Source organism: Typopeltis vanoorti, chromosome 16, assembly GCF_054136105.1.
Source record: "Typopeltis vanoorti isolate ZY-2024b chromosome 16, IOZ_Tvanoo_1.0, whole genome shotgun sequence".
NCBI lineage: Eukaryota > Metazoa > Arthropoda > Arachnida > Uropygi > Thelyphonidae > Typopeltis > Typopeltis vanoorti.
In genome coordinates, this window is record NC_143564.1 from 95429611 (window position 1) to 95451219 (window position 21609).

At 36.6% G+C, this 21609-nt stretch overlaps 1 protein-coding gene across 2 annotated transcripts in view; it reads left to right on the forward strand.

Annotated features, from left to right (window-relative positions):
* The window catches only part of retn (retained), a 211431-nt gene that overhangs the window by 104642 nt on the left and 85180 nt on the right, over nt 1-21609 (forward strand). The window contains exons 3-4 of one of the 2 annotated variants that reach the window (XM_090406073.1): nt 13808-13885; nt 19657-19729. In XM_090406073.1, the coding sequence (XP_090262199.1) occupies nt 13808-13885; nt 19657-19729 (151 nt within the window). The remainder of the gene's footprint in view (nt 1-13807; nt 13886-19656; nt 19730-21609) is intronic. The other variant, XM_090406074.1, reaches the window with a different exon arrangement.

The following is a 21609-nucleotide window of genomic DNA, read 5'->3' on the forward strand; positions in this document are numbered from 1 at the left end:
CAGGTGGGTTATAATATTTATAACTTCTGTTGGAGAAGTGGGTGTGAGAGGTTCTAGGTCATCTTTTTGTTGTGTTATGGCCTGCCTAACTCGGCGGTGAATCTTGTAGATGAGATTGATGTTCAAATTTTCATATCAGGGGTTGCATTGACTTTCCAAGCTGTCGGCCAGAGCCTCTGTCTTTTCTTTATTAGTGTGAGCTATTCCTTTCGAGGTTTGAATTGGGGGTAAAAGTTGTCTTTTGGTGCGGAAGGTTCTCAGAAACTTCCATATGGAGTTGTCCTCAGGGTTTAATTTTGTTAGCTTAGATTCCCATTCTTGGTTTCGATGTTTTTGGAGGGCTTCACATACTTGTCTGTTTAATTTATTCAAATTTGCTTTATCTTGAGGGGCTTTTGTGTTATGATACCTCTCTGGTTTTGTTTTTCAGTCTAATTAAATCCATAATTTCCTCGGGGATCCGTCCACTAGGGCGAAAGACTGTAGTTTGGGTAATTGACTTTATTGCATTTTTGATTTGACTGGTAAAGTTGTTTGCAGCCATTTCTATCTCCTCTTTAGTGTGAATAGTAGGGACTGGGCCAATGTGATCAGGTAGGATTCTGGAGAGTTTGTCCCAAGATGTGAAAGAGTGGGGAGGGGAGAATTGTTCTTGTGTACCAAGTTGAAGCAGAATAGGGTTGTGATCTGATGAAAGTTCATTTATTGTTTCCAGCTGATATTGGTATCTGATATTTTTGAGGACAACTATGTCAAGTACATCTGAACTTCCAGTTGAGGATGGTGGGTGGGCTCTGTGGGTCCGGTTACAACAATAGAATTTTGCGTTGAGTAATGATTTAGAATTCGACCTTTGTCGTTGATTGTGTAGCTACGCCAGGCTGTATGTTTGGCATTAAAATCACCAGCCATGATGGTGGAGTCAGCGAAGCCGAGAATGGAGTCCAAGTCAGATACCAGCAATGGAATGCTGGGTGGATTATATACAGCATAGATTTTGATATTGCCAGCATTGTTGGTATTAACTTCAATGCCTGTTATCTCCAAGTTCTTGGTTTGGGGATTGGTCAGAACATTGTGGCTTAGGTAGTTTTTAATGTATATAGCTGTTTTCCTCCTCCGCTTCCGGTTAGTCTATCTGTTTTGTACATAGTATAGTTCCGTAATTTGGGATTATTAGCTAGTCTGAGATGTGTTTCGTTTATCAGTATTATGTCAGGATTATGCCTGTGAGAGAACTCTTGTAGTTCTAGAGTTTTATTGCTGAGTCCGTTGGCATTCCATGCCGTGATCATGAGAGAGTTGGGATGGAATTTTCTTCTATTCATTGTTGAGGGCTGTCAGAATTGAGTGGGTACCTTGTAGGAATCTTTTCGTGGAGGACGGCAAAGGATTCGTCATACTGAATTCTTGTAACATGGTAGCTAGTGAGGCAGTTAGTACTGATGTTAGATTTGAGCCTATATGGTCATGAGATGGAGTAGCATTTGTTCGTGCTGCCTCTGCACAAGTTTTAGGCATTTGTTTCCTTTCTTGAGTTGTTGGACTAGAGATAGTTTGGGCTGGGGTGTGACTAGCACGGCTGTCTTGAGCATCGCTGAATTGTGTTGGAAGGGTAGTTTTTTGTAACCCTCGGTTATTTGGGTGTGTAATGCATCCCTTGTAGTTTGCAGGGTGAGGTCCTCTACAATTGGCGCATTTAGCTGGAGTGGATCTTGGTTTTGTACACATGACAGTCTGGTGGCCCTCGCCACATTTTAAACACCTGTAATTTGCCTTGCAAAGTTTTTGGGCATGGCCAAACCTATGGCACTGCCCAGCTGTCGACTTCTTCCTTAGTGGTTCAGTAGAAATTCTGAGGCCACATACCGTTGTTAATTCATAAATCTCTTTCTGTGTCTTATCAATTTCTACGCGTATCAGTGGCATTGGCCGTTTATCTTCCCTGAGCATCCTGCTCACTTTCACTGGTGTTAGGTTCCGACTCATAAGATCAGTGGTGACTTCTTCACAGGTGACACCCTCGGTCACTCCGCGAAACACAACCTTGAGATTTTTCTCACTAGGTAAAGCAAAAGCATGATATGGAAGACTCTTGTTATTCATTAATCTTGTCAGCTGTCTGTAGTCAGTGACTGGGGCTGGTTGGATTTTGACTCCATCTTGATTTTTTGCCCAGGAATATGCAATTTTGTTTTCCCTAAGGGCTGTTGTGACAGTGGTCCATTTGTCCTTGTCCCTTAGTATTACTGGTGGAACCTTTTCGGTGTTCCTTGGGACTTCTAATGTTGGTGTGTCTTCATCCATCTGGTCTTCTACGGTTCTTCTTCTTTTGTTAGAGTGCTCCCCTTGAGAGATGTTTTGACAGGGGGATTTTGGTGACAGAGCAGCAATGAGATCCTCTTGTGAGATCTCATTCTCCTCCTCCTCCTCTCCATCATTAGAGTGAATGTACTCTTTTATAAATCCTGGCCAGTCAGTTTCTAATTTGCTTATTATAAGTTTGAGTACCTCTAGAGACTGCTCCTTGTTAAGGAACTGGATGTGATCTTTGATGTTGTCCATCTCAAAGTGGCGATTTCCTGCCAGCAGAAATAGGTTAAAAGCGTATAATAATCCCGCATGGCCGGGGGCCTGCCAGCAAAGTATCCTGTAGACCTAGATGGACTACTAGCAATGTATAATCCCGCAGGGCTTGAAGCCTGCCAGCAAATGTCCTGTAGACTGAGTTAGTCTACTAGCAAAGTCTTCTTAGAACCTACTAGTTTGGGGAAAGGAGTATCAATATCTCACTTGGCCACAGTTAGAAACCTACCTCCCTATAAAACTTTAATACCACCACTTGTCCTCATTGCGGGTGGAACCTGCCGGCCATTTGACCTCTTGCACATTTCCTGCAGAGGGGAAGACAGTAGGAATCACACTGTGTTAGCACCAGTGCAATGTTGAGATTACTGAGAAACCTTGTATGCAATGTAATCAGGCTCAGTCTAAAATAACACATCCGTTCTCATCAAAATTGTCGCGCCTTTTTTTCACAATCGGTGCAATGTAAAAAAAATTATAATATTCGATTTTTATTAATAAAATAAATTGGTGTTAGAAACTTATCTTTTGTATGTATCGAATATTTGCATAATTTGAATAGCTTAAATATTAATCTGCATGATAATAATAATAAAAGTAATCCTGAAGACAGATATTAAGAAAACTTTAAGGTTTCTTGATTTAAAATCCCCTCTCCACCACCACATCTATAGAAATGCTCTGTAGCTATTTAAATAGCGAGTAGCTTAATTTTGCTTCGTTTCCAATGGTGACATCTCATCTTGCTGGCAACTTAGTCATTGTAAAGGGCAGTGAACTTAATGTACTCCAAATCGCATTTACTGATGACGTGCACAATAAATAAATAACAGGCGGTCGTTGAACCTTTTCACACTTGATATTACAGGTTGCTCTACATATCTTATCGGTGTGCACCAAATGCAAAATGAAGATCAACTCATTTACTCGACGAATTACTTGTTCGGAGCGTGCGCGAGCAATATGTGCGGGGTGATAGTTTTCGATACGCAGATTCGGATCTATCGCTTACCAAGCGCTTTTATGTTGGTACATAGGTTGTTGCGTAGCATATCCACAACAACTTTGTTATCTGTCATTTGGACAACAACCCCTCCCTACAAAATAAAATGGTTTATTATCTTATATATGCGAAGTGATCGTATGTCTATCTCTCGATAGATCGCGTTTTATACGCAACGATAAACTGGTATTGGCGAGCTTTAAAACATAAGATCTTTATATGTGAAATGGGGTCGAAAGGGTACGAGATAAGCGTTTAATAGATAGCGTTCAAACTATTTAAATGTTAGTAACTTGGAAATGTAAGTTGACGGAGTTAAAAAAAAAAATATTGAAGACAAGAACATTTTCTATTACTTTAATGTTTAGGATTCTGACTTCATCTCCCCCCCCCCCCCACTAATTTTGTACCTAAATTGTCAGCCATAAATATGCACACTTACGTAATAGAATATCTGAATATTCTTCTAATTTTCGTAAATTTTGTCTTAAAATTTTCCTGTTCAATAATCCTTAGAATGGTGATGTTGACTCTTCTCAAATAAAGCACTCCCAGCTTGGCGCCGATTTCTTTTACCAAAACTATTCTCGGCCACTTATTCTCTGGAATTAAACTAGTGCCAAATGAGATCATCTCTCAATTTATATTTTTTGTTTCTTTTTTTTTTTTTGTGATTTCTAGCATTGTTATTATGTTCCATCTTCTATTTCAAAAATTTGTTCTAATCGCCAAGTAATTATCATAGAAGGGAAAAAAAAAATTTCTTATTCAATTTTAAATTTTCCACATTGTTCGCATCGTAATTTTTCTAAAAAAAAAAAAAATCCTAAATAAATTAGTTTAAAGCTGCCATTTGAATGGCTTGATTTTCTTTGCTATTTATTGAAACAAACAAATAAAAAAGAAATCTTTCTGGGGATCGTAGTTGAGCTCGAATTCCGATTTGTTTCTTGCTAAAGACGGTGGTTGCAACTGCTGTCGTTTTATTGTCGTTATACCTAAGTAGAAACAAAATCTAGACTTCTACATCCTATTATATTGGTATGCATCTTGTATTCTGCAAGCTTGGAGCACATTCTACCTTGCCGTACAAACATTGATTCAACATTTATATGAACGTTTAAGTTCTTACGATCCCCGTGGTGTGGATAAAATGGGACTAAATAAGTACTTCTTAAGGAGTGTATCATCTTTTAAGTTCATTTGTGGTCTCTCGGAAGAAAATTATGGGTTAAGAACTTGTTTAAACACGTTTAATGAAAATTAAGGTTACTGCATGCAGTTATAATAATAATAATAATAAATAGCGTTGTAGACATGAGTATTTCATATTGACATTTATAGATGATTCATTAGGGTGACCGTTGGTGAGTGTGATAAAATTAATGTTTAACATTTTTTTTTTTTTTTTTTCATTATTTATGTAGTCGCCTTCGATCTCCCATTCCTAAGGATTGCTGTTGATTTGTTACTGCTTTATTTTTAAATTTATGACAATGGGACTACACACACTATATCTCTCAACTATGTTTGCTAGTTTAGTGCAGCGGGGAATACCAATTTTCCAGGAAAGAAAAAAAAAAAAAATAATAAGAATAACATACCGTTGCCGTTTAGGCTGGCGAAACAATATAAAATGTTACTCGTATCTCAGACTGGATTCGAACTCGTTCCTTTTCCACTAAAGGATACGTCGATTGTTTCGATGCCGCTATAACTCAGCTGTCTGCACCAACTCAGAAGCCTATTGGAACTTCTAAGAAATTGTGAGTTAATCAGATCATCCAATAACTCATTTGTACCTTTCCAGAATCAGTAATATTAACATGGAAGAGTCTCCTTAGCTCAGTCGAAGTTGGAAGGGTCTTTCTCCGGGAAAACTCGGATGTTTCATCCCACAAAACACACACCGGCCAGAAGAACACGCAGTTTACAATGCGAAGTACACTTACTGGCATCACCTTATCATGGTTATGAAATCCAAAGACAACTTGAACTATTATGGGTGCTTAAGGACACGTTAAGACCATCGAAAAAGAAGTTTTATTAAGACGCACCCTTTTCACATAATCGTGAAGTTTGTATGTATTCAACTACATTTCATCGAAAGGTTTTTACTTCCTCTTCATTCTTTATGAGCTTTTCAAGTGGTAATGAATCAGTCGGTCTTATACAGGGACGGATATCAAGATTATTTCTCCTAGTAACTCAGATTTTTTAGTCCGCAAGACAGAAAAATCGGCTGGAGAGCACGCTCAATTGAATTGGGATGATGGCCAAAGTCCTTCATCTCTTCTGCTGTATTCTTCGGAATAATCTACCTTTTGTAAAGAGGCATCCAACAGTTGAAATTCAATGTTAATAAGCCTTTTTTCGTTCGATCTTCAACTCATTCAGTTATAACGTATGTAGGCTTGGTGCTAATAAACTATAAAGACGCACGATCAGTCATAGCATGTACCAGAAATACAGAGATAAACGTAACCATTATTTCAAGCATTTAGAACCCTTCATCCTGTTCGCTCCTGTGTGAAACGGATTTTACCGAGTAAAGCTACTTCCGGACATCCCCTCTTTAACTAATCGTAAGTTAACCGAACAAGCATGTTCTCGCACCTTAACATAGACACCACCTGGTGGGAAATTACTTAAATGCTCTAGTGGGTTGTGCCATATTATTCTCTTAATGACTGTATTGATTCTGTGGCGTTTCGACTGCTCGTGCCACCACCTCCAATTCACCACCCTGTCTTTTGCGTGTCTGCGGGCGGAACTATGTGATTAGTCCCGGCTGTAGAATGTCCCCTGCCAAGTCTTGAGGTGGAAGACTAAGGTAGGGTGTCGATGAGTTTTCCCCCAATCTGGCTTAATGCCATGACCTTGGTATAACTGTTATAGTCATTGCCACTTTTCTTTATTGTTATTTGTATTGGCCGCATGCTTATTTAAGTTCTGATTTCAAAGACTATATTAGCTCACAGACTTTGTAAGATTTTTTTTTTCACTTATAGTATCCATTTCATTGGCAGATATCAGGTTTTGTTTTATTACCGCATAATTGAAATAAAATATTTTATTGATATTAATTAACGATATTTAGATATATCGAAAGGAAAAAAAACAGCTCACATTTTATGTGAAAATAATACTGTTCGTTTATGTGTGAATAATAAAAAAATATCTTTATTAGAAATGTGAATTGCTTTGTTTATGGAATAAAAACTATGAAAAGATGACTCACGCGAGGCTTATGATGACGCAGGAGGGCGGCTTCAGTTTTATAAGGTGCTGCCTTACTAGCTTCATTTTTAATAAAGAGTGATAAATATAGTTGTTACAGCTGCTAAGATATTACTAAACTTTTAGAGGAGTTTACATTCTCAGAAATTAAAACCATGTTAGCGAAATAGGCGCCTAAATTGTAGATGACCTCCTCCTTCAGTACTATGCTCAATTTTTTATATAAAGAATATTATATCCATCCAAATTCCATAGCCAGATTAAAAAATTTTCTTAAGTCATGAAACTATAACTTTCGGCATTGGTACAAAGTTTATATTCCACGAGCCCATAAATTTGTCTTTTATTATACGTTTAGGTTTCGCTGGTTTTGACAGCTCTTTCGAACTGTTTGGTTCTCCATCAGAGACCATATAGAAACCTAATAGGAACAAGTGAACTCTCAACAGGTGCGTTGATAAATTTTTAAAATAAATAGCCTAGAAGATTTCATTCTGGCGAATGTAAATTATTTATGTGGAGTATATTAGATTATTTTCTCTGTCTGAGGGTTTGACTCTCTTTTCTGTCTGGTTTCTGATGAGAACCAAAAACAGTTCGAAACAACCGTTAGGCCAGTGACACCCAATCCTAGTAATAAAAGGCGGATATATGGGGTAGTCCGATTATCCCCCACAACCCTCCCCCTTTTATGAGGCCTAAAATACTCAAAAGAAGCGTAAGAAATAACTAAATTCGAAGTCGGTTGAAGGAGGCCATCTTCTGTGGAGAATGCGCCCCCTTCCCATCTCTCTCAAAGTCCTTCGTTTTAGTCCAGTTAGGCTGAATTTCGTAGAGAATGTAATGTAAGAAACACCGACGTAAGAAACCATTATATTCAAATTTGGTAGAAATTGGTTGGGATGCCACCCATAGAGATGTCTGCTGAGGACTGAAAAGATGATAAATAATGTTACCCTGTTTCGTTATCAACAGGCGAAATATTGCACAGTAGTGAGACGCGAGTTGTTAATCGAAAATGATCTTTAGTTATATTTACCCAAAATAGTATCTTGAACTGTAAGGATTAAAAGGAGCGAAATTTCGCTTGTATTTTGAATGTACACGGTTATCATTAGACCCTCGGGTTTTCAAAGAGTCCAGCTGGACACTCGTCCCGTTGGCTAGTCCATCATTCAAATGGAACTAAGCTAACTAGTCGGGCCTCACTCAAAATATAATGTTAATTCTTTGATATAAATAATAACTTCTTATCCTCACGATAACACTGCAGAACACGTATGCGTTTTCACCATTGCTAAGTACAAATGGGCTGTCCGATTAATATTCTACTGTTTCTGGTAAGTGCAATATGCCTTGGTGCCTAAAACTTCGGCTTATGATGTGCACTGTGCAAAATCTGTTCAGTACCAGCGACAATCCAATTAGCGCATCAAAATATATTGCTTGCCTTATATGTGATTGCAGTGTCTACAATACTGGAGATGTAGTGGTTTAGACGTGGCTGACCCCAGCAATCTGTTATCACAGGCTGTCATGTTGGTCATCAGTCAGTTCGCAGAGAATCAAAGCGGACGTCAACAAACGATAGGAATGAGATGACAAGCCACATAAAGTAGTGGAAAGGAATAGGAGAGTGTATTCTTTCGACTAGGAGTCCAGAATGTTTGAATCCTGTACAGTTTGACAAGAGATCAGTCGGTTAAGGGCGAAAAAAAAAACATCCAGTTTCACAACAGGGGTTGACCAAAACACGTGCACCACTTAGTGAAAGTGTCATCTATAATCGCAGCTAAATTTTGACATAGATATACTAAGGATTTGAGAAATATAAGGGTGTTCGTATACTTTTTGCAACACAGTGTAGAAGCAACGAGTAAAATTAGTCTTTGCTTAACTACACCTCATTCATAAAGCACTTTGTTCTTTACGTAGTACACTTAGTCAAAATGCAAGAAAATATCTGACGAATTTATTTGCTTTTCTAACAGGTCGCACTTTTGCGTGTGTTTTAAATTGATAGAATACGATCAATAGAAGCAACTGAAAGTAAATTGACAAAAAAAAACTAAAAAAAAAAAAACTGGCTTTAACAAAACTTATGTAATTATATTTTTCAAGTAAAATGTACTTGTTCCTTGCTCGTGATTAACTGAGCTGCAATACTTAATTCAATCTTTACACATTTCCCGAGTAAAATAACAATCGTAGGACCTTCAAGAGAAGTGGGCGTTTAACAGTTTCTAGGGAGAGTGCAAAGTAGTGTACGCAAAAGATGGGCGACTCCTTAACCTCCCAAGTTTTGTTTAACATTCCCACAGCTGGGGCGTGTTTCAATAAGAATGTTGTTGGCTTGTTCCACGTTAGGGAATGTTGACCCAACTAATAAATCCGCCTTAAATTTCCGGTGCCAAAGTCCGTACGTACTCAAGAAATCCTCTATATATCTTTGACATTAAGGCGGACTTTCTGTTTATTACTTGGATGTTTATTACAATGTAGGCTATTTAACGGTGGTTAAAAAACTTTTCTCGAGTTGAAATTTATTCTTTTGTTGGTTGATGGAATATATCGTAAAATAAACTAATGTGGAGTCACCAAGAAGGGCCGATGTATGAATGTTGTAGATATTTACTGCGTGTGTTAGATTTAACGGAAGAATTCAAAAAGAAAATTTTTGAATTTGAGAGAGAGAGAGAGATCTAATTTCCAAATTTTATTTGGAAAAAAAAAATTGCAAGATGCAGACTGTTATGTCTGGTAAGAAGGCGTTGCAATGTCTATAGATGCGCATTTGTAACAGACATAACGAACAGCATTTAAATCTGGGTATTGAACACCATAAGCAATTCAAAGCCGTATGTGGTTTATGCATAGAATATTGTCGTTTCGTTTTGGATTTGAGTTGTCGCCTCAGATGTACTAGAAACCCAGATTCAGTAGAATTGGGATCGACATTTTGGAAGGTCAAATTTGATGTCACATTTCCTCTCATATTCAAACTCAAATGTGGAAACGTTGTTTTCAAGTATTACACATCCGACACAGCATGACAAGCAAATAGACGCGACATCTGTCACTTTTCTAATCTTGGTTTTCACTGTTTGAGCCAGCATCTGTGCCATTTAGATATTTGTCTCCTGTTAAGTAACAATTTTTATTATTATTACTGCATGACATCTCCATGGAGTCCAAGGACTCATCACTTAAGGCCACTCTACACTACAAGGTCTACAGTTTGCATCACACAGCTACATTCTACACCGGGAAGGGGCTGATAAACACCTAGAACAAAAAGAACTGGTTCGTGCAACGAGGGAAAGATTTTCTACCTCAATTCCTCCATGGTGATTATCACTTCTCAGCATACCCTGTACACACTCCACCGTATTTTTTGCGTGCATATATATTCTCTGACGAATTTTTGCATGAAGAGTCTTCTTAATGACGTTTTTCAAATGAAAATGCATTATCAGTTCTCATACGGGGGTGAAAGGGATTGTTCATCCTCCAAACAGGGAAACCGGTCAGGAGAATAGTTTACTCGCGGATGACCATGTATTTTGGCATAAAAATTATCGTATTCTAAAGCTACTTTGGCAGGTTGTTGCGACATAAAGAGCCTTCTAATGTACCGTAGGTTATTATTATTATTTTCTAGAAGATATGCAAAGAGATTCGTGAAAAAATAAATGATAATCGAGGGTTACCTAGTCTCAACCACAAGCATATTCCACCTCCTTCCACACACATCATGCGACACCGCAACTTCACTCAGCAGTTGGTATGATACATTCTAGAAAAAAATATACCTTCTGACAGTGGTAATAGCGAAACATGTTCACCTGTATTTACTTTTGTACCTTCATAACATTTCCTGGCTCTGATATGCAATCCCAACAAATTCTGCATCATTCAAGTTGAACCCAATAAATTTTTGGAGAGATGCTTAGCTTTCACACGGAAGCTTTTTCCATGAACATCGAGACTGCGCAGTTCAGTACATACTGCTCTGGAGAAGAAAAAGAAGGGGGAAAAAATTTACAACTGTGGATGCCCTGAATCCAATAGGAAGAATCCCACATGACACCTGGGGGAGGAACTTAATGAACAGGTATGACGCCAATGTGTCAACAGTCATCGTAACACACACACAGAAAGAGAGAGAGAGAGAGAGAGAGAGAGAGAGATGGGTCTAAATTAGCAATAACAGATATTGATGAACGGTGACACAGATTGTCTTCTGCAAAATGTAACTCAGAATCTTTTTTTTAATTTCTTTTTATTCACACGTTACCCTTGCAATCATCTTTCCTACACTTTTTTTAAGACATTGCTAACTTTTTTTAATGACAGACGCGATGATCTTACGAGTACTTTGGTTGGTAGGAATGAGAATTTGACTGGCTTTTAATCGAGTATATTTGGTCGGTATTGTGAAGTGTCGCGATAAAAGACGAGTAGATCGTCAACATCGCCTGTTGGTCTTCTCAAGGATTTAAAAATAGTTTTGAGACGCAGCATCCCTGCTCTTTTCTTTATGATTTGGAAACTGTATTTTCTATACAGCCGGAGTGCATCTCTGCAAACTGTCGACGAGCGCGCTTGTGTTTTTCCCAGTGATTGTGTTCCGTTTTTATTCATAGCTGTTTCGGTGACGACCGTTAATCGAAATACGGACGTTTTTGTCAGCCGTCGGAAATGACGTGTTGCCAACACTCGTACCGAATATGGCACCTATCGGGCTAGCTAAGTCTTCAGTTGTTTCTCGAGTCTTCAATGGAGACATACCACAACTTGTCAAGCGCGCTGTGCATGCGATGTGGATGCCGGATGAAAAATCTCTGTTTACCCACACAAGACAAACACGTCGTACAGCTTTCTTCCGGGTTTAGTTTTTTTGTGTGTGTGTGTGTTATGGTGTGCATACCGATCATAGCACTGCGTAGGGTTTCATATATTGTGTCAGTTCAACTGCCTGATTAGCAGTCGAACTGACTTAACAGCTACCTTTCATTCTGCCAGCACGATCCACTTTCACGAGTAAATATACTCGGACACATTTCCACTAATCCCGTTTTCCCATTGGTTATTTAATAACTAAGTGAGAGACTAATAGCAGTTTATGTTAACATGGGTGATTGTGACTTGTTATTCACAAGTGACTGCTCTCCCCGGGATCTTATTTTCAATAACTTTTTATTAATAACAATAAGTTATTTACAAATAACTTATTGTTATTAATAAAAGGTTATTAATAACAATAAGTTTGACGAATAGAGCATCTTTCGTCAAAACACTTTTTTAATCTTTTTTTTTTTTTTATTCTGCTTTCAATTTTCGTTTATTTAAACGATAGAAAGTATAGGAATTGAAAGATTGCCTTTCTTGTAGATCAGTGTTTCTCAACGTGGGGCAATTTGAATATTTTGGGGGGGCAATTAGAAAATGATGTTGCATTCATCACCTCATCATTGATATACTCAAAACACTCACCATTGACGGCGAGGGGGGACATCCAAATCTTTCAGGCGTTGAGGTAGGGCATGATCAAAAAATTGGGAAATACTGTTGCAGATGAAACATGCACGTGAACGAAGGAGGAGGCTATTTTTATGAAGGGGGTTGATTTCTATGAAGGAGTTCACTTCTATGAAATATAAACATTTCTGCAACTACATTAGGCTAAGTTGTAAATATCTGAACCAGTTTCAAATGGAACTCAAATTCGCCCTTGGGTTAAGCTCATACCAAAGTTAAAAGATATAAGTTCATCTTATTCATTTTCGTAGTGTTTTGTGAGATGGATATTGCAATGTTATAAAGATTGCAAGGAACTAGGTTCGAATCCGATATATATATATATATAATTTGCTATTCCCTGGAAAAATGGATGAAAATTCCCGTTTTGAAATATTCATCTGTACAGTTTTAGCTTTTTTTTTAATCCCGCTTTACCCAGATTCTCCTCCCGATGCAAAATTTTTCGGTTGTTTGTTATTTACAAACTATGAAATCCTCGTAGGTTTTGAATTATTTGTTTCAAGATACTCATTACATATTTCTAATCCACAAAACAAAGATTTCGCGTGGGCTTGCTAAATAATCGATTTTATTTTCGTTCCAGTTTATGAGAAAAAAAAAAAAAAGCTTTGATAATTATAGCACACAAAGCTGCTTATTCCACATCTTTTTACATGCTGGGGTTCCTCATAGTTTCAGTTTGTTGCCTTTCGATATAATATTGCAGTGAGTTTCCCTGTGATGGAGCTGCATCTGAAGATTTATATCAAGATATTTACTTGTCTTAAAATGCAATAACCGGAACATAACACCTAGCTATGTACACTGCAATGTTTTCGTAATCATTATGTGGTAGTATTCTACTGCCTCGAGTAACTGGTGTTATTTTCGCATGCCTGAATGTCGTCTTTTTTAATACCTAATATATTAATCTCCAAAATCAATTTGTTAGACTTTTCATATAATACATAAACATGTAGAAAATATGTGATATGTTTTGCGAGAAGATGAGATTTTTTTTACTACACATAAATATCGAAACTAATGGAGTTAGGTGTATATTTGTTTAAACACACAACCACCACGTCTAATATTTCATGCCTGGCTGGTTGACGTTCAATCAGGAAAACTGCTTCTGAATGCTTCCCAGACCGAGCCATAATATTAAATTTTAATTGACTCTACATTTCCCAATTGTTATTAAAAATAATAATAAAATAAACTTTGAACAAAAAAGGACTGTATATGACTAATATAATTTGTGTGAAATCATCTATGTCAATTTTTTGTATTGTCTGAATGCCATGTTTAAAGTTAACATTATTATTTGTTTGTGATACATTCATTAGCTGGTTTATTATTCTAAACCTTTTTTGGATATGTTTGTTAAGTTCTTTTGATACTTACGAACTGTTTTTCTTATGATTTTTGTTCTCTCCTCTTCATTGATTTCAGGATTCTCTGTCTAAGCCAGGTCTTTCTAGGAACAGAGTACTTATTAATGATGGAAGCAGTTTTAACACTTTTGCTGAGGTTAGTATTCCAGAAAATGTCTATATTAGATTCAGTTTGTTCAAAAGCTTTTCCAGTTTTGTCGATCATATGTTTTTAAGCATTGGAAAAAAAAAAAAAAAAAATTTCTTGTAATATTGAATTTTTTTGAAAGCCCAGAGATGATGAACTAAAAACATTTGTGTTTCATGTCATCGACGAATATGCGAATAAATTTTAATATTTTCAATGGATGGTCATTTGAAGTAGGGGATTTCCTTAATGGGGGGGGGACTGAATGTTGCTAAGAAACAGGGAAGGGAGGAGTGATATTATACTGTATACGACAACGAAAGAATCGGTAAGGTGCCTGACTAATTATACATTGTATTTTTTATTAACATTTATTAACACAATTAAAATGCTGTAAAGACAGTTTTCGTAACAGTTATAGTCTCTTCTTTCTACACTCCAAATCTGCAAACATTTTTCCTCTTCGTTCTTCCTAATAGTATATATATTCTGTTCTGTCTTGCTATTCTTATCCATGACATATTTCCATCATTCATCGCGACTAAACCTAGATGTCCTTTTCAGCTTATCTACTGGAGACAGTTTACTGTCATTTATTTTTTTTATCATTTTTCCAAAGTTTGACACCCAAATATGATCCAGTTTATACTAAACCGACAGATAAAACGAATCTAATTAGTTTCAGATCCAATTGAAAACACTTTTATTTGCTGTTTTTTAATTTCTAAAATCAATTCTGGAATGTTTTTAATTCACTGTGGTTCTATCGCTTGTTTTCTTTTCTCAAAAACGACTTATGTTAATCTTAATATTTATGTGCTGATCTCATGTATACTTCAGTACCATTTCAACTTGGCAGTCACTTGCTAAATCTGTTAAAAAAAATAATCTTTTTAGAGATGTCATTAAAAATAAGTACCGTTCCATTTATGAGTTTCCTATCCTACAATATTTTTGAAAAGCTAATCACTTTTCATTGAATTTTAAAATGCGATTTTGGGCCAGTGGCGCTACCAGCGACATTCGAACTTGATCCGCTAACATAAGCGCGTGGAGTTTTTTCGTATAGCTTTTTGTAAACGTCCAGATAAATTTGAGATATGTTTTTTTTGTAAAGTCCAGATAAATTTGAGATATGTTTACGAGGTTGCCAACTCTTTGTCAGCGTTGACTGTAATTTTGGAAAAGGAAAGGATGAGACACTCATTCCTATTGACTATTCATCTGCGAATTTCTCTGAAAGTAGACATGGCATTTATCTGTAACGAAGTTGCTCTACTGTGTAATGTAATACAAAGGATGGCGAGAATTATTTCGTCATCCTTTGTATATCAAAAAAAAAAAAAAAAGTTGGATGACGTATGAGGATTTGAGTAATCACCAGTGATGGAGTTTGCGATCCGTTTTATCAAATTTCTGATTATTTATATCAGAGATCCCGTTGATGAAGGAGAAATCCTTTCGTTTTCTTTGAGATAGGTTAACACCCCTGTAGGTGAAAATGCCCATTTATTTCAGATAAACAGTTGTCGCGTCCTTGACAATTATGCAAGCGAGTTCTTTTCCATTCAACGTGCAAGGGTGTTGAATACAACTTAGTTTGCTTTGCCTTTTGCATATAACAAATAGACTAAAACACGTAAAGATTTTCAGTTTAATCCCCATTGATGTTTTGAACCACTTACCAGGAAGTTCAACGGACGAAGCGGTAGCACCCAGTCGCCTAATCATTGAACACTTTTGGTACCCGACTAGTTTGACCTATAACACCCGCACTGGGCAAAAATTGAGTAATTATTTATGATGTACTCGAGGTATACAACGCAGCGCCGAAGCCAACTGGTCACGACAACAGCAAAGAGCTGTACAAACATCTGTTGAATGACAGTACTGGAAACTGGTTGTTGTTTGATTGACTCGTGCTGTGATGCAGAGAGCAGCTGTTCTCTTAAAGACAGTTCGCAACATTTCACTTAAATTACATTTATTTCATTATATTTTAGGGCTTTTCAGAGTATAAAAATTTAAAAGGTAAAGCTTATTTAGCTGCTTTATTATTACAGGCACGTACATTAGATGATCGCTTAAAATATCGTTCAAAGTTTGAGGACGGCGCCAACAAATCTGCTATATCTAAACTTGCACCAAAAATGTGGATGTCTTTGCTTTAAATCGAAGAGTAAGAATACTTAATTTTTTCCTCACGCTCCTTCATGCTCATGCTTCTTTAAAGCATGTCATAGTTTTACAATATCTTGCGTCATTTTTGCTATATCACGAAAAGTTCTGTAAAAAAAAAATAGACAATTGAACTAATAATAATAATACTGTAATGGGATCAAATTTTTGACCTGCACGTAAGCTCATGCAGGACGTTGATTACTAAAGATATTCAATTTCTTTCTGTACATTAGCTATTTATATTTTGATAACTTAATAAACACAAAACTTTTATCGGTTAGGATTGATAAAAATTCTGAGATAAAAATGCCAGTCTTGCACAACAGCAAGAAAATGTTTACTTCCTTTATATCAACAGCATGTTAATACGTTGAAGCTGATGGTTCAGAAAATCCGACAATTTAGGTTTATGCCATTGTGGATTGGGTTCAGAAGGAATCCCCAGTCGTCGTATATTGTGTAGTCTGGGGTAGCGAAATTGAACACCGAACGAAAATGTCCTATTAGTGTCGAGTGTCATGTGAATGTCGTGGTGCTGGTTCGAACTTATCAAGTGCGAAGCATCACTCGTTCTTGACGTCATCTGTAAAATCCCCCGTAGTAGTACAATTTCCCAACTCCACAGGAGGCACCTGTGAGGAAGCTTTCCTTCAAGTTTTACTCTGCCATATTTATGCTGTTGCATGAGAGAAAGGCGAACAGAATCGTTGTTAATCAATGGTGAAAACAAATTATATTAACGCCATTTAATGATTTTTATTTTGTAGTAAGAATGTGTAATATTTTTTTTCTTAAATGGGGTAAATTCCTTCCTCAATGCTTTCAAAGCATTACTAGAAATAAGTTATCAGATGTATTACTTTCAAATAATACTCAAATTTCAAATATTTAACCGAAAAGACATCCTGTTTTTTTCGATGAAAAAGCTTGTATATCACTAGTATGGTGAATTTTCGATGGTTATATATACGTGGTTGCTTTTTAATTGGGTTGACAACACTGGTTCACAGTTCACATTACGACCACTCCTCTTATAAGCTGACATAACTGTATTCATTTATTAAAAGCTTATAGTATATTGAAAAATCAGGTCAAGTGATCTGAATATTGCCGTCACCTTTTTGTTTTCTTTACGTATAATATCCTGCTTGATCACAAACAGGATATAATAATAATTTTCTTTCCGCATTTTATAGTATGTTGAAATTGGAAGAGTGACTAAGTGCCTACATTTCCTCTTCCACGCAGAAAAAGAAACAAACAAACAAATATTCTTATCACAGTCTGCTACGAACAAGCTGGGATACCGGGAAGTGTTGGTGGTAGTTCGTAAGTATATGACACTACTGCGCCTAGCCTTAGTTCGACATATTCTACCCTCTGTCCAAAAAGAAACAAACTTTTCGAAAATAGAAGAAACTAGTGGCGCCACCTGTTTTATCTTTTTGTTGTCGAAAGCAGCAACCTTCATTAGTGTTGTGTCAACTGTTTATGACATTTGTTTCATTAAAAGCTGAGTTATAGTGCCATGAGTGACAGTGTGTTTTCATGAACGGTCGGTCGTCACGATATTCATGCCGTACGCGACGAATTCTCGGTATCAATAACATCAAAACTTCGAGATAAAACTCACCATTGACCGTTTGGCCAGGCGGAACGAATTCTTTGTGGATAATACCCTTGGAATCGTAAAAACAAATCAGCATTGTCTTTACTTTTGACTTCTCCAAGCGACTTTTTTTTTCGGATGCCCCTCTTCTGGTGGTCTCAATACTCAAAACTCAGCACTTTGGCGCTTTGTTTCAGGCTCATACTCAAAACAGCACGTTTCGTCACCAGTACCGATCGTTTCAAGGAAGTTTGAGTCCTTACGAGTAGTTTTAATAAGGTCCTTGCAGTGTTCAATTCGATACATTTTTTGGTCGTCGGTCAACTTGTGGGGAACAAATCGCGAATTCAATTTACGAAGGCCCAAACTCTTCAAAATATTGTGCACGGCTGATTTTGGAATCCCCAATTCATCTTCAATCAATCTCACGGACGATTTCGGGTTTTCTTTGATAAAATCACGCACTTTTTGGATGTTAACTTGGCTCAGTCCAGTATTTTAGACGGCCCGGCTTTTCGTCGTCCTCAAGCATCTCACGACCACTTTGAAATCGCTTAAACCACTCGTAAACTTGTGTATGCTTTCTGAAGCATTTGTGCGTTTCGGTAAAACTTTTACGAAGTTTAACTCAAAAATCAATCGCAGCTCTCTGTTTGAAACTCATTTTCCGACCGTTCGCCAAAACACACTGTCACTCTTGGCACTATAGCTCGGCTTCTAATGAAACAAATGTCATAAACAGTTGACACAACACTAATGAAGGTTGCCGCTTTCGACAATAAAAAGATACAACAGGTGGCGCCACCAGTTCTATTTTTCGAAAAGTTCGGTTTCTTTTTGGACAGAGGGTGTATATTTTACATAAGTTTGTGGGTGTAGAGGGGAGTGGGTGTAGAGGGTGTAAAGGGGAAAGAACTGCATCAATTTGACTGACCATAGCAATTAAACTGTAACGTCAGAAACAGCATATCTGGTGTTATGTCTGTCTTCGTATACTATGCTTCACCATTCTTGGGATACTTTAATTTCAAGGCAAAGCATCTAAATCTCCCTGACTTTCAGATATAGAGCAACATTTAAAATGACCAGGCGATTCTTAAAGGTTGTTATAGTATCTTCGGGGTGTAGATGATATCCGAAATCAGTCATTGGAAAGATTGTGTGCATCGATGCATATAATCTTAAATGTCTGAATATCTTGACCCTGATTGAAAATATTCATTTTATTTCAGCGATATAACATATAATGCTATCGAGGATCCAACACTTTTAAACCATGCAGATGGTGAGAGAAACAAGCATTGTCTGGATGGAGGACAGAAAGAGGGTTTTGCAGGTTGGTCTGAAGCCTAGCCAAATCTATATCAAAGATGCTTGTGGAGCATAAGCAAGCAACAGACGTTGCATAAGTGAAGAAGAGAGGAGTCCAGCAAGTATCTGATGAACGCATAAGGATGGCGTTAACAGCACCACATTGTTAGCCTTTTATGCATCGATACATAATCTTAAATTGCCTGAATGTCTTGATCCTGAATTAAGATATTCATTTTCTTTCAGTGATTCTTATTATTTAGCATAGGCAAAAGAGGATAAAAGGCAAATGAGATGAGATAGGATAAAAATGCATATTCTCTTCCAATGAATGCAGTGGGAAGTAAAATGTAAAATTAAATTATATAAATACATTTAACATATTCGTGAAAACACAACGAAAGCAAAATTCTGTTATTTGTAAATACAGTCTAAGCGATGATGTCATCATAAAGTTGTTCACTTTGTATCAAAAAAAAAAAAAAAACAGACTTATCTATTTCAGAAATATCAATTTCTTCTTCATAATAACAATATTGATAATTATTTCTTTTTATAGGATAGTAATCTATATAAGGGAACACTTAAATTTAAATGAACATTTTTTTTTGTACTCGTCTGATCATTGCACTTCACCAAATCTTAATCTTGTTTTTTTTCTTTATTTATTTTTTTCCAGTTATATGAGCTTAGTGATGATCCAAAAAGGAAAGAATTTTTGGATGACCTCTTTAACTTCATGCAAAAGAGAGGTAAGAATAGCATGTTTTATTATAGAAAAAAAAAAAAAATCCAAAATTCTATGGTGAAGTCTTTTTTTAGTTAAAAGCAAGTCAGAACTAGAAAATGTTGAACTAAGATGAGTGTTCACTAACAAGTCCGATCGCATAGAAAACTGCATGTTAAATTAACACTATTTCTCAGATTTGTTTTCTTATTATTTTCTCTTTAAGGGGTCAAATAATCCCATTAGAAAAGTAAGATGGTACAGTTTTCCCTCCCAAACAGCAGTGACAGATTAATGCTTTGGTATATTCCTTTTAATATATGAAATTAGTCGTCAAAGGTTTCATAAAGTATTTGCACGTACCGGAATTTCTTAAATGCATTTTCAATTATGCGCATAGCAGTGATTATTAGCAACTTAACGTCTGTAAATAAATTATAGAATCGAGTGCTCAAAGAAGCATTCGAAGTCAATTTAATGGCGATATTCAAAAACAATAATGCCAGCGAACGGAATCGCTCCACTGTTTCGTGTAGTCTTACTATTAGCGTTCAATTTTTGTAGCGACCGTTGTTGTGAGTCTAATTAATTGCAGAAATTTGAATAATTGATTTTCCCTTGCGAACGACTACCGAGTAGATTTCGAACAAACAGATTCCCTTGGCTGACATTAATGCTCATCATCTCGATCGCTTGCAAAAGAACTCGTTTAGCAGGAAATTGTATCGGCCGTCATGACCTGGGCTGTTATGAATGCTAAATGTGTGTCAAATGGAAGAAAACGCGAGAGATCATTTGAAAACTCACAGAGAAATTTTAAAAGTTTGTTTGCATGGAGCACTTGGGTTTATGTTATAGTTAACGATCATTTAAACCAGTTGAAAAAATTAGGCCGAGTGCTCTCTTATGAGAGGTAAAAAAAAAAAAGGAACAGGCGCATTGAAAATTTCTCACACTAAAGTAAAATGACGGAAATAATAATAAAAAAAGACACAAGATGTCGTATAATTGAAATCACCAGTTTGATACTTTGACCACCTAGCTCATGCAAAGCATCTTCAGTAGGAAAAGAACTCGGAGCTGTTAGAAAATGGCGCAAAACATCAAAAGTCATACACGTCACATATCATATAAGTTACACGTCATATAAGTAGATACGTCACACATAAAATAATCATATAAGTTACACGTCATATAAGTAGATACGTCACACATCAAATAATCATATAAGGTACACGTCATACAAGGATACACGTCATACGTCAAACAATCATATAATGTACACGTCATATAAGGAGATACGTCACATAAGCATAGCATAATGAGGCAAACGTCATATAAGTATACACGTCACATAAACATATACGTCACACAGGCATATACGTCAAAAGACGAGACTGGATCTTGAATATTAATATTATATTGATATATCTAATATGAGCGAAGAAATAGTCGTCGTCATTAAAACAAAAACTGTTTTTCTTAATATTATATTTTATCAGAATTAAGTCGCATCACTCTTTCGCTGTTCGATGGAAGTTTTTGGTGGACTTAACCCTACTTTTGTTATAAATAGAGATATTATTTTTATTCCTTCTTCAAGGTTTATCGTGTCTCTCTCTCTGGTCGTGTCACCTTCATTTCAATATCTTTTGTACATGCTCCAAAATCAGGAAACAAGCTGTGTAGGCGATGAAACTGAATTACACTGCTTCTCTGTGTTCTTTCGTAACTCCTTGTATTTTATAAATAGCATTCTCTTCATGGCTGCTAACCATGGGGGGGGGGGAGAAAAAGTAGAAAAATTTGTAGTGCACTGTTTTATTTTTTTTTCTTTAAATTAAACTCCTTGTGGGATGTTGGCAGTCATCCTTTCCATTCCAGAAATTCTTTCTTCGTTTCAAT